Source organism: Nematolebias whitei, chromosome 1, assembly GCF_014905685.2.
Source record: "Nematolebias whitei isolate Nwh7 chromosome 1, NemWhi1, whole genome shotgun sequence".
Taxonomy (NCBI): Eukaryota; Metazoa; Chordata; class Actinopteri; order Cyprinodontiformes; family Rivulidae; genus Nematolebias; species Nematolebias whitei.
This window is the reverse complement of record NC_056498.1, coordinates 70,236,212-70,255,255: the sequence shown is the minus strand read 5'-3', so window position 1 is coordinate 70,255,255 and position 19,044 is coordinate 70,236,212. Positions and strand designations below refer to the sequence as shown.

At 40.7% G+C, this 19,044-nt stretch overlaps 1 protein-coding gene across 2 annotated transcripts in view; it reads left to right on the top strand.

Annotated features, from left to right (window-relative positions):
- The window catches only part of LOC119413374 (spectrin beta chain, non-erythrocytic 1), a 193,832-nt gene that overhangs the window by 92,810 nt on the left and 81,978 nt on the right, over positions 1-19,044 (top strand). Inside the window, exons 3-4 of one of the 2 annotated variants that reach the window (XM_037680425.1) lie at positions 14,082-14,233; positions 17,261-17,434. In XM_037680425.1, coding sequence (XP_037536353.1) covers positions 14,082-14,233; positions 17,261-17,434 — 326 coding nt within the window. Of the gene's footprint in view, positions 1-14,081; positions 14,234-17,260; positions 17,435-18,511; positions 18,580-19,044 lie in introns of those variants that run through there. The other variant, XM_037680432.1, reaches the window with a different exon arrangement.

Genomic DNA, 19,044 nt, shown 5'->3' with positions numbered 1-19,044 from the left:
TATATATATATATATATATATACTAAAATAAACTACTACTTGTACTACTATTCCTACTTTGAGGTTTTTCACTTATCGCGGGGTTTCAGGGTACGGATCCCCGTGATAAATGAGGGACTACTGTATTCTGCTGCATGAACATCTGGATGAGGATTGATTGACAGATTATTCATCAGCGTCACAGGAACTCACACCCAGATAGGTTTGTGTCGTGGTGGAGGAATTCAAGTGACGCGGCGAGACGTGACTGCGGTCGAGTTCAACATGATGAAGAAGGCCTGATTTATTTCCTGCAGCTCGCAGACAGCTCAATAAACGAGTCCTGCCTTTGTTTCTGTCCTGACCCGGATGCTGATCAGTCTTTGCTTGTTCAAGAAGCAGCGTGAGGTCGAAGGAGAACAGCCTTCATTCAGACTGGAACACAAGGACACAAATTCAGACTGAAAGTGGCAGATTTGAACTGAACTCAAAGTAATCACTGGGTGTACATCTGCTAATTATTTTCAAGATGGCTGCCACAGTTAATCAACTAAGCAAAAAGGGCTTTAAATCAGCCAGTTTTACAGATATTGAACTAAAATTTGACGCGTTTGTAGTTGAGCATTATCTCCAACCAGTGTTCAGCCATAAACTCAGTTTTACAAATAATGAGCTTTATTTCGGAGTGGTAGTTGCTTAGAGTTCTACTCTGAGCATCAAGACAACATGTGAAACCTCACAGTACCCGTTAGATCGTGCATACGGTCATTTCCAAGGTTTATTCTTGACAAGTGTTGATCCCTGGTTTGAAAGGCAGCAGCTTTTAGTCAAAGAATTGAAATGTATGTGTTCTCTGCTCCAGTTGATGAGAAATATGAAGGAAAATATGTGCACGTGTCAGGTATTGTGATCTCAGAGGTGGTCTGTAATGATCTGCAGCTCCGCCGGCGTGTTTTTATTTGCATGAAGGACTTTAATGTCTGACTGTAGCTGGAGTTGGAAACAGTAACTGGGCTCTCAGTTTTGTGTTGAACCGTACGACGCTTTAGGTAAATGTTTAGGTCAGTAAAACTTTATTAAAGGACTTTGGACCTGGTTTAGCTCAGGCTTATCCTGATCCAAAGTCCGCCTGTGTGAGCCCAGTTTATTGAACCTTTTAAGGTGGAGCTGAACGTTTGTTTTCAGCAGGACTTTAGGTGTTCCAACTTGTTCTTTCTTCATATGAAGGTCTTTTAGGTGAGAAGGAAAGGAGATCAAGCAGGCCTCTAAATGTGCTCCTATTTGCAGCTTCCTGGTAAATGATTTGTACAGAGCAGGAGTCATTTCCTGAATGTTCAGCTGCCATGAGAAAGTCATTAGTTTCACGCACGTTTAGATTTATTTTATTTTATACAACCAAAACTAGGCCAAAACATGAATTCAAACAAACTGTGGAGTATAAAATCTTCAGGTGGCCATATGTGTAATATTTTATTTTTACATTTCAGCAGTCCTTTATGTAAAAGATTCTCATTTTCTAGTTTTGAAGAAAGCTCAGTGGCAGGGTGTGTGTGTGTGTGTGCACTCAACACTTCTATAGGATTTGAGAGAAAAAACAAAAGTCCAACAAATAGAAAGTTTTGTGACGGAAATTGAACGATGATCTCCAAATATTAATGAAGGTTGATTTAAATGTATGCACTGGTATTCAGTATTATTGTAATTTAGTCAAATGTAGAACTTTTAGTTCTGCTTTCCCTGGGCAAAGTCAGATTTAATTTAAACTACTGACCATGAAGCCAAAGTACAGTTAGTTAAACTGTTGGTGCATTAAAATGCTTCTTTCTTTTAAATAAATAAATATAGATGTGGTCCCTTGTTTATTGCAGAAGTTACGTTCCATTTTTTTTAGAGCCACGCTGCTCGCTCCCTCACTATCCATCCTTCAGTTCAAACAGTCTTATACTGCCATCCAGTGGTCAAAAAAGGTACTAAACTCAAAACAAATTAACCAACATTTCTTCTTAAATTTTACAATAATTACTAGTTATTGTCTAATGTCAAGCAATATTATCATTTATTGCAATAATTTTTGAGACAGTCGCCCAGCAAAATTTGTTATCATGACAGGCCTAGCAGTGTATATGTAGCTACTAAATTATACTTACCAGGCTCTGCAGAACAGGAGCGGCTCAGTTATGATCCGATCTGAGGTATTAAAAAAAGTCCCGGTGCAGCTGCCCGAAGTCCACCGCCCCGTGCAGTGGATGTGCGCATGCTACTGCTCCAGGAGAAAAGCTGCCCAGGATTCAGTCCACCACCTCTGTCCCCGTCCAGACCAGCACTGCATGACCAGAAACAGACCGAACCCTACCGTGGTCTGTTCCCTTCAGCCCCCAGGATCAGGATCACACCGAGTCCGGACCTGAGCCCAGGTATTCAGCAGTGAATGAGTTCAGCTTCAGAATTATTTGCGACTTTCCTGCCAGTTCTGTGAGCTTATCCTTACAGAACTTCTCACTTTAAGTTGCAAAACTTTCCCTCCATTTGCAGCAAGCAGCGATTGGAAGCAGTGTTAACTTCTGGGACGTGAACTGATGGCTTCTGGGTAATGTAGTTCTTTAGACTGGCAAAACAGTGAAGGCTTCTAAGGGTGCATTCACACCAGCCCTGTTTAGTCCGCTTTAATCGAACTCTAGCTTGTTTTCCTAGAAAGTCCGGTTCGTTTAGGGAGGTGTGAACGCACCATCGAACTCTGTCACGGAACAAAAAGGCGAACTCTGGCCCGGGCTAAAACCTAGGTCTCGGTCCGGTAGAATCGAACTCCAGCGCGGTTCGAGTTCAGTGTGAATGTAAACAGACCGGGACCCGCTCCGCAGGGTAAACAAACACGCATTGCTCTGACCTTATATGGAGCCGTCAGCTGCCTTGTGTGGAAAAACAATATTCTCCGTGGTCTTCTGTCTCATCTTCTGCTCATGCTAAGTCCATTTTTAAAAAATGACAAAATATAACTCCTAAAACTGCTAAAACTTGATGCCACTTCGTTTTTATTTTTATTTACAGAAGAAGAAGAAGACGTGTCTTCAGAGGTTTTTGTGTCGTTTCTTTCAGTAGTTCTTGGTGCAGTGCCCCCACAGGCGAGCGGGGGAATAGGTTGGTTGAACAGGTTGGCTCGACTGCACAGTGCAGTGTGAATGCAAACGCACCAGCTCAAATGTAAACAAAAGGTCATGAATATTGGTCCCGAACCGAACCGAGTCTACCGGACTATCTGGTGTGAAAACGACCTAAGAAAACTACAAAATGACAGCACTGTTTTGTTTTAAGTTTATTTATTTATTTACTGGAAAATATTATGTACAGTACTATACGTCCACAAACCGTGAAAGTCGAACCGCAATGTAGCTAGGGACTACTGTTTTTATACACTTTTTTTTTTTGACCCAAATATAAAAAGTACAGTAAGATGATTTATGCTTTTGTTGTTCAGAAACCTGTTTTTAATAATCACTGGTATAAAAACTGAGCAGTGAAACGGCTCTTTTCATGACTCATTTGAATGAGAGTATTTTAGAAAGTATCTGATTGTACAGTCCAGCTGAGGTTTTGGCTCTGTCAGCAGGACATACTGATTCAGGCGGTTAAACAGCCTGCTTATCAGTCAGTCAGTCTGTAGACCTCAGTGGGTCTCTGTTGAAACTTCTGGTCTCCGATGGAGAACACTGTCCCTCTGTGCGTCCCTTCATTCAGTCAGCCTCTGTTTCAGGCAGCAGAGCTCTGATTGGACGACAAGCGCAGTATCGTGCCCTTTGATTGGCTGCTGGTCTTCTGGCTGACTGAAACTTGAATTATTCTGCTTTTCTTTTTGGATTTAGATTTAGAGTTGATCTTATCTCTGCTGTTGACTCAAACTGAGGACGTTCTGGTATTCAAAGCAAGAAAATCTAAAGTTTTATTTGTGAATGCTCAAAAAGCCTGACTAAAGTCTCCAACAGACGATCACAAGTTTTGATTTCTTTCAGCTTCAGCTGATTTTTCTTCATCCTGCAATCCTCTTGATCTCCCGCGGACCCCCTCAGCTCCATCTGTGGGGGATCAGGAATGTTGGAATCCGTCTGTGTATTTTGAAAAGGTTATATGATCATGTTTGGTTAAAGTCATGTGATCGCAGCAGAAATGGGCCGGGCTGTGAGAATGAACAGAGCGCTGTGTGGCGCGTTAGTGGAACCAGATGTTCCATGTGTTTCGTCTGATGGGGGACACTTGGAGTGTCCTAATCTTCTTCATCCTCCTCTTCATCCAGTTATTGTGACATGTTAGGTACCGACCCGTTCTATGCAGAACTAATTTGGATCACGCTATTTTTTGACATCAGCGTGCATTTGTATTCACCTGATGCCTCAAATTAAAATCCACCTGCCTTCAGAGGTCATCTAAGTATAAATAGAGTCCATCTTTACTGTTTTGTTTCTATCAAACTTCTTACTTTCTTTATTTTCCCACCTTTCAATTCAACTTTGTGCTTCTTGTTCTATCCATCCATCCATTATCTTTACCCGCTTATTCCATTTTGGGTCACGGGGGTCGCCGGTGCCCATGTCCAGCAATCACTGTGCGAGGGGCGGGGTACACCCTGGACGGGTCGCAAGTCTATCACAGGGCCACATAGAGACAAACGAGACAAACAACCATTCACTGTCTCACTCACACCTAGGGACAATTTAGAGTTACCAATCAGCCTAACATGCATGTTTTTGGTCTGTGGGAGGAAACCGGAGTACCCGGAGAAAACCCACGCATGCACGGAGAGAACATGCAAACTCCACCCAGAAAGGCCCCTGGACCGGGGTTTGAACCAAGGACCTGCTCGCTGAGAGACAGCAGCTCTACCAGTTGCGCCACCGTGCTGCCCGCTTCTTGTTCTTTTCCAGTTTTTTTTACTTTTACTTTTGTTGTTTCTTGTTCTTTTTTTGTTCTTATTTGCTCAAGTTTTGTGGTTATTCCTCATATTTAAGCAAATAAGTACTGTCCATTTAAAATTTGCCTCATCATAGATGTTGTTTTTTTCTTTTACTTTGTTTGTAGCTACAGCTGCAACTTTTAGCTTTTAGCTAACATTTTGCCACTTTAGGCTACCATTCTGCTGCTTTTGGTTTTTGATATAGAGTTGGGTACTTTTAGCTTTTTAAGAATCCGACCGAATCCGTTCATGAAACCTGTCTTTTTGAGTCGGAATAAGAAACGTGTAGAACTCTGCCGTTCGGACTTGTTTCTGTCTTTGAGATGAAACCTTTTCACCTCGGTTGTGAATTCTTGTCTTATCACAAACTCAACTTCCTGCGTTTGTTGACTCGTGTGGTTTATGACAATGATTCATTCACACACTGAACATCACACACATTCCTTTCTCCTCAGAGTGTGTGTAACATTTCCTATTGTTGTCCTGGGGGAGACGAACACACACACCTCTGTCTGCTGCTCAGGTGAATGTCGTGCTCTAATGAGAGCTGTGTGGTATTGACCTGATCCATGCATCGCCATCCTCTTGTGCTTCTGTTGGACTCAGCAGAACTTCAAGCGCTGAGCAGCAAACTGGACTCGTTGGAACAGAGTTCTGCTGAGCCGTGTGTGTTTGGGTGTGTACACTGTTTTCACTTGAAACTCTTATTTGATCATTGTCCGATTGGCTCGCTGAAAAGATTTGACTGCAGAAGCCCATAAAACATCCCATAATAACAAAACATCAACAGATAAACTCTGCAAACGGTTTGTTTCAAACTGAAGGTTGTTTATGACAGAACAGGATGAATAAAACTATAAAAGTTTCATTTCTGTAAACGCGTAGTTTGAATTACCGAGTGCTGAATGACTTTTCTGAATTGTACTGAAGCAGCTTAATGTGAATCATTAAAGCTAAAATAATGTGAACATTAGCTAAAAGTAGTGAAAGATTAGTAAACAGCTAAATATAACAAAAGAACAACTGAAAGCAATATATAATAACCACTAGCTAAAAGCAACAAAAAGGGTTTTAAAAAAGTAGCGAACAGTTTGCTAAAAGCTAAAAGTAAATTAGATTTCTCTGAAATGATCAAAAGGCTAGTTGACACATTTTAAAAGGCTAACTAAAAGCTCAAGTAGCAAAAGGCTACCCAAACGGCTAAAAGCTAAAGGTAAAGGCTACCTTTATACTTTGTATTATTGTTATTTCAGAGTCAGAGTTTCTTTGTCATTCACATCCCATGTGGTACATGTGGTGGAACAAAATTATGAACACAGGGTCCCAATTACATCCAACAATAAAATGTAAAAGAAAAACAGAAATAAGATCTAAGATATTAACCAAGATAAATATCAACTAAAAATACACTAAGTACTAATAGCATAAAAACATTACGGCGAACAGCAGAGATGAGCATGAATGAACACATCAACATGAAACAGATCAGCAGCAACATGATGTGATTTTCACAGTGATTATTCTGGTTAGAGATTAATGAGTCTAACAGCCTCAGGGTAGAAGCTGTTCCTCAGTCTAGTGGTTCTACACTTAATGCTCCTTAACCACCTCCTTGAGGGGAGCGGGGCAAAAAGTGTGTGTGCTGGGTGTGTGGGGTCCTTCATGATGCAGGTGGCCCTCTTCCTGCATCTGGAGGTGTAGATGTCTGTGATGGTGGAGAGACTGACTCCAACAGTCTTTTGTGCAGCCTTCACCACTCTCTGCAAAACTTTTTTTTCTGCAGCTGTGCAGCCTCCATGCCACACGTTGATGCTGGAACATCAACCTGGATTGCATTTTTGGATGTAACTGAGACCTTGAGTACACAATTTTATTCCACCTCCTGTACCGTATGTGATGTGAATGACAATAAATAACCTTGAACCTTGAAAAGCTAAATGTAACAAAAGTCTAGCTACGTGTCAAAATATTTGGCTAAATGCTAAAAGTTGCAGCTCTACAAACTAAAAGTAAAAGAAGAAAACAACATCTATGATGAGGCAAATTTTAAATGGACAATACTTGTATAGCTCCTTTCTATCTTATCAGGACACTCAAAGCTCTTCACACTACAATCTATGTACTAATTTATCCATTCATACAGTACTCTACTAGATCTGTACAAAGAATAATCAGAGCTTTAGCACATTCAAACACTGATGGGACCCACATCGGAGGCAATGAGGGGTTCAGTGTCTTGCCCAGGGACACTTCAACATGTGACTGCTGGTGGAATCAAACCCCCAGCTCTCCCATTGGAGGACGACTGTTCTGACCACTCAGACACAGCTGCCCAGCTTAAAGAGAACTTCCTAAAGACATCTTTGTTGTATTTCTTTGGGGAAAATAACGATAAATATTTTTAAGGTCATCAGGTTGAGGTCTGGACTTTGACTGGACCATCTTTCACCTCAATTATTTTTTTATTAATTATATATATATGTGCGTGCGCGTGCGTGTGTGTGTGTGTATATATGTGTGTTTGGGATTATTATTTTGTTGCATCATGACCCAGTTTGATCCAAGCTCCAAGCAGACACATGACCTCACATTTGACTAGAATCCTTTGGTCTACAAAGTTGTTCATGGTCCACTCCATGACTGTTAGGTGTCCAGGTTGTGTAGCTGCAAAACAAGCCCACATCATCAGCCCTCCACTACCGTGCTGGCAGCATGAGGTGCTTGAGCTGATATGTTTAGCTTTATCTGAACGTGGCTGTGCATTATGGGTAAATCTCTCTTTGGTCTGATCTGTCCAAAATACATGGTTCAAGAAGTTTTGTGGTTCATTCAGAAGATAATTTACAAACAAATGATCATGTATGGCTTTTAAATGTTGTTTTTGGGTTTTACCAATAAAACCAGTGCTTGCTGTCATCAAGACCAATTACATGTCCCTGTTGACGTCAGGACCATAACTTAAAGCAAAATACAAATGTGGACCAAGTTATTTTGGTCTGAAATTAAATTCACTTCACTCCGTGATGTCGATCACTCATGTTGGTTGTTGAAATTTTAGGACGTCTAAGTGCAAACTCTTAAAAAAACGTTTTCAGAAATGTTTAAAACCAACGGACTGTGGAGGATTAGAGCTTCTCTAAGGAATTATTTTTGCCTGACACAGTTCCTGCTGAAATGTTAAACCAAGAAGCTGAGACATGATGGATTTCTATTTGTTTTAGTCAAACATTGAAATAACATCATGCTGTACCGCAAGCTTTCATGTGACCTGTTAGCACTCAAAGTATGTGTTGAGGATGACGCTCAACTACTACCACATCAAATCTTAACCCAGTGTCTGTAAAATAGATGGAGTTAAAGCTATCTTTGGTAAGGCTGATTGTCTGTAGTGGCCATTTTGAAACGAGTTGTCTCCTAAAGTCAATGATTTATGGATGCACATTCTGCGATTGCTCTGAGAGTTTCATCAAAATCTGCTTTGTGGTTTGAGGTATTTTGCTAACAGACCGAGGTTGATTATATCTTCTGTGGTTTACATTGTGGAATCAGCAGCTTCTAAACTATTTCTGCTAAACTAATATTTTGTCAAGACTAAACGTGCCAAATCAGTGTTTTTATAAGACTTCCATATTTGTGGCCAGAATCTTTAAGAACCTCCGACGTGAGCTGCTTTAGACCTGCACACGGTTCGATTTACTCTTTTCGGTTGCGTACATTTCTTTTTCCTGTTCATATCTGGCCTATCGCAGACTCTGTGGCGTCTTGGCCACATAGTTTCATGGGTTTGATAGGAGAATGTCTGTTTGTGCGGCAGAAATCTGTCTAACACTAAAGCTATTGTCCTGCTGCTAACAAACACCCGGTGAAGGTCGGTCCGCTCGCTCAGTCCAGTTTCTTCTCAGAGGTCAAACACAGGTCAGTCACCAAGTTTCTGAGAGAAATGGTAAAACAAACCTCCTTGTGTTGGCACATGATGAGATTGTGTGGATAAGTTGTAGCTTGTGAACCAGACGTCAAATGCTAATTCACACAACGTGAAACTGCTGTGCTGTTAGAGGGAAAGGCATTTCCAGCATCACCTTGATTATGTATGTCTTTATAAAACTAAAACACCTAAGAATTACATAAAAAGCTTTAATTTTAGATAATATGTTCAGCTGAATTACTTAAAACTACATTGATTAAAGGCCTAGCATTCTATACGCACATTGCCCTCCACCTTCCATGCAGAAGATTTAAACTGAGACTACTCTGATGATCTTATTCCTCAGTTCTGAGGTTTTGATCAGATCTATTTGTTGTGTGTGGTTCACATTTTATTTTAAATGCAACTATCATGACTCCTGTGTTATTCTTTGTCTGGATTCGACGTGCATGCGTAATAGAAGACGTGATGTCGCATGTAGCATGCTGTTTGTTGATGTAAATGCAGATGCAACACATGTTAGCATATGTGTATTGATTTTTGAAGATGCTGTGCAATCAGAGCCAGCTACATTATTATTTTTTGTGCTTGTCTGGTCCTTTATTGTGCTACTCGGGTGTAGAATTGCAGTTCTAGAAGCGAGTGATGTACTGAAAGTGAAACAAACTCGAGGATCATGTTAGAATTATTTTGTATTAATCTTTATTTAACCAGGCAAACCCTATTAAGATCACTAATCTCTTTTGCAAGAGAGGCCTGGGCCTGAAGGCAGCCGAACATGTGTTTTTGGACTGTGGGAGGAAACTGGAGTACCCGGAGAAAACTCACGTAAACATGAGGAGAACATGCAAACTCCACTCAGAATGACCCTAGGCAAAAACCGGGGATTGAACCCAGGATCTTCCTGCTGTGAGACAACAGTGCTAACCACTAACCTGCCATGTTGCCCAAAGTATCGATACAATCCGACACCAATGATAGTATCATATGTAGCTGTACATTCTACAGCTGGAGCAACAACACCACCAGCCTGATCAAGAAAGCTCATCAGAGACTCTACTTCCTCAGGCGGCTGAGACGAGCTGGTCTGGGAAGCTCAGTCCTCACCTCCTTCTACAGGTGTGCAGTGGAGAGCATCCTGTGCTCCAGCATCAACGTGTGGCATGGAGACTGCACAGCTGCAGAAAGAAAAGCTTTGCAGAGAGTGGTGAAGGCTGCACAGAAGACTGTTGGAGTCAGTCTCCCCACCATCACAGACATCTACACCTCCAGATGCAGGAAGACCACCTGCATCATGAAGGACCTCACTCACCCAGCACACACACTTTTTGCCCCAATCCCCTGTGGAAGGAGGTTAATGAGCATTAAGTGTAGAACGACTAGACTGAGGAACAGCTTCTACCCTGAGGCTGTTAGACTCATGAATCTCTATCCAGGATAATCACTGTAATGACACTTTAATTGGTGATATGTGATTTATCAGTGCTGCTGACCTCATGCTGCTGATTATCTGTGCTGCTGATTATCCATGCTGATTATCTCATGTTGCTGTGTTCATTCGTACCCAACTGCTCACCACAGACTCGTGTTCAGGCTGCTGTTGATACGCCGTATAGTTTTACATTATTAGTGTTTAACATATGTACAGTATATATCAGTTTATAGCTTGGATCCTTATTTACTGTTTTTTTCTTTAATTTTTACAGTTTATATTTTTGCTATTGTTAGATGTAACTGGGACCTTGTGTACATAATTTCATTCCACCTCATGTACCACATGTGGTGAAATGACAGTAAACTTAGTTGAACTTGAATTCTCAGTCGTTCAGGACATGGCAAATTACAAAACGTTGAAGACTTCTGTAGCTGAAGACGTGGAATTTGTCTTTACACAACTTTATGTTGGCATCAGTATTATCAGTATCCCCACATCAATGATGTAAAAGTTAGATGAAATATGACTGAGGTTGCATTGACTAACATTGGATGGCTCTGATTTAGTACCATATAGGGAAAAGACTGTGGTCAGACAATAGAAACAAAAATCAGATTTTTTTTATGTTCAGACAAAATCCCACATGATTTGAAAATGGGCAAAATAATCATATTTGGGCCACTTTGCAGTGGGACGGTGGCCCAAGATCATCTGCTTTAAATAAACCTCCAAAGTAATGATGCAAGTAATTTGAGATCAATATCTCACACAGTCTGGTAGCATGTGGAGAATGTGCTACAAATGACTGTCAGCTACTACCACACCAGATTGTTGCTGAATATCTGTAACATTCATAGAGGTACTGCCATTGTTGTGTAGGCCGAGGTCTGTTATCTGTGGCAGCCATTTTGAACAGTAAGTTCTGGGGTTTCACTGAAATCCTTCCAGTGGTTTGAGATATTTTACTAACAGTTTAACAGGGTTAATTCCAACAAGTAATTCAATTAAATTCAGTTTATTTATATAGCGACAAGTCACAACAGAAGTAAAGACGAAACATGTTTTTGACACATTATTTTACACTTTTTCTGGTGTTTTTCACAAGTGGGATTTACATGTGGAAAAAATGGAAGAACAGTCATTATCAAACGTTAAAGTCCTAAAACTATATATCTGTTCCCAGCGAGTTTAGAACCAAAAACCTCTCCTCTTTCTATATTCCCCTTCCCAAGCAGCCAGACGTTCCTGTAATATTTCTAATATTGACTTTGGCTGTGTTTTTGCTCAGTTTTAGGTTATGTATCCAACTCTTTTCAGAGGTTCGTGTGTGTTTAGCCATTTTATTCTGACGTGTGAAACATTCAAGTACAATTAATTTTTTGAACAAAATCTTAACTCATGCAAACCTAATCAATGAATTAATCTAGTTCACTTTGAATCTGTTAATGAGTTTTAAGCAATGAGCTATAAACATGCATTTATTCCAGCTGCATGCAGACAGTTTGCCCATTTTCATGTTAATAGCTGCTCTGGTAAGAAGAATCTGATTCTTAAAGACCAATGATGTTTGCGACATGCATTTTGCCTGGAATTGTTGCCGTCTCCTGAGAGCTGGTGGTAATCAGACATGAAGCAGAGTACGAGGAGCAATGTGCTGCACTGGTGCCTCAACAAAAAAAGGCAGTCTTCTCAGGAAAAGTATAATTCATCTTGTGTTCCATTATTGAGGGTCACACATTGTTGCATCTACAAATAAATTGTCACAAAAGGTTAAAATCCTGCTGTGCTGTTTTCCATTTAGAATACAAAACGGTTCGATTACAGGACATTTATGCAGATAGAGCTTCCTATCCAGAGGGTAACATAGAGCACCTATATGACCCTGCACCAACAAAAGCCCCAAACCCATTTTTTTATTTTTTTTATTTTTTTTATTTTTTATATTTAAGTGAAAAGTGGTGGCAGTGATGACCTGTGATGCTCAGAATGTATTCTAATGGTTTAGAAAAACACCATGATGGTGTTTTCTCCCCGTCAGATGTTCAGGAAGTTTGTTTTGTTCTCCTTAAAGACCTCAAGCTCACCTTGAGGAAGCATTTTCTTTTATTTTTGTTCCTGCTGCTTTTTTGGAATCATTCAAATTGAGAATGTGCAGCTGGGACACTGGAAAACTGGAAAAAATAAAAGTGCCAATTACTCTGCCCTGCGGAACTAGCTGGACGTGTTTACAACAGAATAAAATTATTACTAGTTGTGAAAACAGATCTGAGTTGTAGTAGATGGCTGGTCCAAAGGGTGTGCAAAAATTGAGTTAAAACGTGGGAGTCATGGCCTCCGTCTTCTACGTGAATTAAAATTTGTCTGAAAATGTATAAAAAATTAGCCAAAGTGCTAAAAGACGAACATGCATTTTCATCCTGCTAGATTACAGGTAGCTCTGCGTAATCTTGTAAACGAAAAGAAGCTGAAATGTACAGCTTTGAGACTGTGTTAATTTGTTGACCTTTGACCTTTGCTTACAGTGTTAATAAACATTTTCCTGTCAGCTTTCATGGCAGCGTGTGAGGGTTAAAGGAGAAGTGACAGAAGTCAGTGAGGTGTAAAAACTCTCAGAATTACAGCTGGAGATGGGCGGAGCCTGTTTCAGAGCTCACTGGAGGAAACGTTCAGAAGCTCTGCAGGAATAACTCCAAGAGAGAGGTTTTATTTTTTTAAAAGTTACACTGAAAGCGTTTAAAGGCTTTGCATGACAGGATTCAGGGTCAAATCTTGAAAATTGATCCTGTCTCATGCAAAATGTCTAAATTTCAATCTCACACCGTGTTGTGAATGACTCTCAGCTACTTCCACTCCACATTAGGAACAAAACCTGTTAAATTAATTGTATTATAGACATTTGTGTGTGTGTGTGCGTTCTTGTAAACTAACTTTTTGGGGACTTTGCATTGATTTCTATTCATTTTCTATAGTCTAACCCTGACCCTTTCCCTAAGCCTAACCATTACTAGTGCATGCCTAGTACTAGTAATGACAAACTAGTACTAGCAACTACTAGTAAACCTAACCCCCCCCCCCCAACAAGACTTCTCCTTATGGGGACCTGGCTTTGGTCCCCACAAGGAGCCATTGGTCCCCACAATGTAACCTGAAACAAACACACACATGCAACGTGCATGCGTGTGTGTGTGTTGGCTTATTTGGCTGTGGTTGTCATTTTAAATGGTGTTGACTCCAGAAGTTACTCAGTTGTAAATGTATCTCTATAAATTATTTTCTGAAAGTTTTATCACACATCATTTTAGTGGTTCATGAAATATTTTGCTAACAGACTCAGAGTAATAACGGTGTCCTTTCAGCAGCAGGTTAGATCTACTGAAGTTGTATTTTTAAGCTGTTAGTCTTAGAAATGGCTAAGTTTGTTCTAAGATCTCTGTAAAGAAGTTTCATTTGAAGACAAATGTTCTTTTTGATTCAGAATCAGATGAACTGGATCAGCTGATGGTTCCAGTTGTGGGAACACGGCTGTGTTTGTGTGAACTGGGACAATAACCATCAGCAGGTGGAAACTGTCCTGCTGGAATATTTACAGTGAGGACTTTAGATCCATTCTGCTGCATCAGAAACAGGAAGCTAGTCTCAAACACAAACCGGGCTTTCAGGAACAATGAGGGGGTAAACGGATCAGGACCGACCCGTAGAGTTCTGCACGACCAGACCACATACTCTTTGTTTTTAGATTCACATGGTTCTCCACATTCTCTGCTCCTCCTCTGATCTCGGTCTTCTTGTTTTTGTTGCAGACGAGCGCGAGGCGGTCCAGAAGAAGACCTTCACCAAGTGGGTCAACTCCCATCTGTCCAGAGTGTCCTGCAGAATCACAGACCTCTACATGGACCTGAGGGACGGACGCATGCTCATCAAGCTACTGGAGGTCCTGTCAGGAGAGAGACTGGTGGGTTGGGCTTTTATTTTGAAAGAGAAACACATTTTCAAGTTTTCAGAGGAAATCCTTTAGTTGACTACCATTGTGGAGCCAAGAGGGGAATCAGAAATACCTTCCATTCATCTGTCTATCCATGTTGTTAGCATGATCATTTAAAATACAAGTGAGGTACAGACTTTCATTTTGGTTTGTGGCAGCATCTAGGAGTAAGAAAGGTTTCTTTCAAAACTTGGGTCATCACCTCAAAATCCTAGATGCTCCAGCCTTATGTATTTCTAAACCAGCCACCCTAATAATTAGAGGAAACTCTACTCTCTAATATATTATATACGTATATCGCTTACAAGTATAGTTTCCTCAAACGATTGGGGTGGCCCTTGGGGTGGCTGAAGATTAATCTGTGTTTGCCCAGACCACCTTTGGCCACCCCCTGGCTCCACCAGTGTGCCTGGTCGTGAATAGAATAGCTCCTGCCTCTCATCAGGATCTCTGCGCTGTCTCGGACAAAAAAAAAACAAAAAAACTGCCTCTGTTCATCTACAGTGTAACTTCTACCCACTTGAATATCTTGCACCGAGGACGCTAAGGTTTATTTGCATTAAATGTTCAATTCCTCCCAGAAAAACTTCAAACATTCACCATTCAAATCCCTCAGCGTTATGGGACAGCGATGTACCACACGTTTCCTTTAGATTTGTTGTCTCAGCATCAAAGTAATATCTGAAGCCGACGAGATAAAAATCCATCAACAGAATAAACTCGATCTGAAAGTACTTTCAAAAGTCTTGAACAGATCGGGTGTTTTTCTGTTTATTGGTCTGAAACTTATTGAAAATCATGACGAAAGCGAAAAAGGATTTAAAAACTAAATAGGAGAATGAAAAATGTGCTGTAAGCTCAATCATCCAGGTAGATAACAACAAAAAAGGTTCAATCGTGTCACCTGGACCATTTTGTTTAGGTGAGGTAAATAGAATGATTAAATGGCCTAACATTCCATGAGGGACTGGATATCACTTGCTGTGTTTCATGACCAATTTAATTCAAGATGCACGAACTTTGATGTTTTGAACCACTTTGGCTATGGCTGCCTCAGACGAGTCGGCGGTGGAGAGAGAGGACTCCAGAAACCATCTTATCACCATCAAACTGGCTGGCCCATTATGTGACGGTGCTACTTGCGGGACTGAGTTTGTTGTGGCTCCTCGGACTGATGAAGTCCTTTGGATGAAAGATCAAACGTCTCAACACAAAGAAACCGTCCGGAGGACTTGACTTAACTTTGATGGGTTAATTCAAGATGGCTGCCACTACCACGTATCCCAGCATGTGTATTGTTTGATGTGTTGAGGATGGCTCGCAGTGACTATCTTGAACTTTTCCTCCTTATCAGTGATTTGGAGTAAGTTGTTGTCATTTGTCTGTTGGCAACGTTAGATTTTAGACCAGACCGACTCCAAAAGATAATTAAAGTACATCCAAGATAATTAAAGTACATCCAATTATTACTTTGAGGTTTTTTTCAACCTGTCCACTAGTTCATGAGATATTTTGCAAGCACTAAACACCAACATGTTTGCCGTCTCCATGGAGACAGGAGCCCTTTAAAGTTTCAGTCAAACTGAAACTCACTGACCCCCCCACCCCCCGTCTTGTGACTCTTGTCCTTTTCTTTGCTCCTCTTCCTCTCCAGGCTCATCTCTCTGCTCCGCTGCCATCCGGTCTTTTCTCAAACTGTCAAACGCACACGGAGAGGAGCCCGAGCCTGGATCCAGATTTATTCCAGTTTTCATCGTTTTCTTTTTTTTGTTGTTGTTGTAGTTTAAAAAATAATAAATTAAACATGAAACTCTTCCGGTCGAGATGAAGAGAAGGCCGTAAATAACAGAACACTGATGGATGAGGGCGTTTAGGTGGGGTGGGGGGGTGAGTTGAGTTGAGTTGTGAAAGAAGTCATTGAGAAACTTTGAGGGTTTATTTGGACCAAAACAAACGGCTCTGACAGCGATCATCTGTTTCCAACTGCAGACGGGAAATAAACGAGACTTTTCACAACAGGAATGTTCGTTCTGCTGAAATCTTAAACAAACTATAACAACGCTGCTTCACTGTTCTGAAACTCTGAACCTGCTGGAAACAGGGTCGTCTGGGTCAAACTTCATGCTTCACCTCTGAGTTTTAACTCCAACAAGATCCAATCATCTGAAAACTTTACTTTTTAATTTTCATTTTTAATAGACGTTTTTAATTTAACTGATGTTTGGATCATTGTTCTGTTTAGAGACATGAATGTGGCCTACTAGCTTTTGAATTCATTCGACATTGATTAATTTGTAAGTGGTTTCCCCTGTAGCACACCATGATACTACCACCACTGTGCTTGACAGTTGGTACAGTGACGTCCCGTCAGGTTAACAGACCTGACATAACATTCAAACACGTAACTAATGCCATGTATAATTTGACCTTGTGTGACCTTGTTTCTAAAGCCACTGAAGTTCTTTGTTGTTTATCACTCCACCCTGACAGATTCAAACAAATCATCTATTCATTTTCTTTACCTTCTTCCCCTTTCTGGGTTGTGGGAGTTGGTGTTTACCTCCAGCTGTCACTGTGTGAGAGGTGGGGGACACCCTGGACAGGCCTCCAGTCCATCACAGGGACACATAGAGACAAATGAGACAACCATTCACTCTCTCACTCACAGCTAAGGACAATTTACTTCTCAGTTAAAATGCAAAACTCAAAACAAATATCTATCTTGCTCACGATGAGTGGAAGGAAACCAAAGCACAGCTGCAGTTTCAATGATCTTCATCATGTTCATCCATCAGCCACAGATGTTCATGATGTTTCCACTGGGACTGTTTCAGGACCCACCTGTCTAACAGTGAGCAGGTGCTGCAGGGACAGTTCTTGTTCTCTTCAGGTCAACAAAGTGTCAGTTGTGAACTCGGTGAGCCGTGTCAGCAGCTGCTTGTTTCTGTTTCATGTTCTGACACATTTATTCACAGCTTCTGTGTTCTCTGGTTTCAGCCCAAACCCACAAAGGGCCGCATGAGGATCCACTGTCTGGAGAATGTGGACAAGGCTCTGCAGTTCCTGAAGGAGCAGAGGGTTCACCTGGAGAACATGGGCTCCCACGACATTGTGGACGGGAACCACCGTCTGACTCTGGGACTCATCTGGACAATCATCCTCCGCTTCCAGGTAGGACAGACTCAGAGGTCCATGCTGGACATGATGGGGACGTTTGGTCAAGGTCAAAGATGAACCTTGCACATTTCCTCACCTGTTCACATCCTGTGTTTACACCAGAACATAAACACATAAGACTTGCTTTATTTTTGTCTTCTTCTGCCACTTTTGGCTTTTAACTCCCATTGTTACAATTAGCTTTTAGCTACTGTTCTGCTATATTTAGCTGCCCTTCTATTACTTTTAGCTCTTCATTAACATTTTGAAAGATTTAGTTTATAAAGCTTTTCTATGTTTAGCTACTGTTTTGCTTGTTTATTTAGCTACTTTTCACTCTACTTTATCATTTTAGCTACTGTTTAGCTAATACTTTGCTTCTTTCACCTACTTTGATCATTTTAGCATGTTTTTTTTTCGTTTTTGCTACTGGTTTGTAAATTTTTTATACTGTTTTGCCAGTTTCTTCTTTAAATCCAATAATGTTCAGTCAGGTCATCTGGACGATTTCTTTTGTTGCTGAGATGTTTCATCCTTCATCCGAAGGACTTCTTCAGTCTGAGGAGCCCAAACTTAGGTGTTTTGAACCACTTCGGCATGGTCTGCCTTGGGGGAGTTGACAGGGCAGAGGGCGGGCCCCGGAGGCCGTCTTTTAACCAGCAAACTGTTTTTTTTCCACTCTGGAGGTGAGCTGTTTGTGGGATTCAGTTTATTTTGGTGGCTCCTCAGACTGAAGAAGTCCTTCGGATGAAAGCTGAAACATCTCTGCAACAAAAGAAATCGTCCAGATGACCTGACTGAACATTATTGGATTTATACCTGGATTAATGAGCATGAAAATCTACAGTAAACACATTTTAGAATAAAATCCAGTTGAGGGTTTTGCTCCTGGTCCTACTGTCCGCTGCAGTGACTGATCATGACGTCACCTCGAGGGACAGTTGGTGAAACGAGCGATAGGATTTAGCTTTTATAAGCTTTTGGAGGATTAAAAAAAGTCTTTTTTTTTTAAAATCCTTCAACGGAGGAGTGTGGGTGAAGTAGAACGGTGCAAACCTCCATTGGTGTTGTTCGGGTTTTCACGCTGTCGTCTGAGCTGATTTCTGCGTCCGCATCGGTTCATGTGACCAAGTCCGACTCATGGAGCTCCATCGATGAGGGTGAGATGTTTGAGAATAGAGCTGGTGGAGCTTAAGGCAGGAAAATGTGGAGACTAATGGACTGTTTCTGCAGAAAATCTGGATGTTTTCTTCATACTTACAACAAATTTGGAATGTGAGGGTTTCTTTCCATAAATGAGGAATGAAAAAATAATTTTAACATGGAAACAATACCACTTATTTAAGGCTAATGTTTGAAGAATAATTAAAGAAAATTGTATGAAATATAGAAAATCTTTATAAAGAATTGTTTTAGGAGAAGATTTAATGTTTAAAAAGTGAGGATGTCTTTAAAATGTGAGGACCGTTTGAGAAAATGAGCATTTCAAAATTATATATATATGTGTGTGTATATATATATGTATATGTGTGTGTATATATATATGTATATATGTGTGTATATATATATATGTATATATGTGTATATATATATATGTATATATGTGTGTATATATATATATGTAT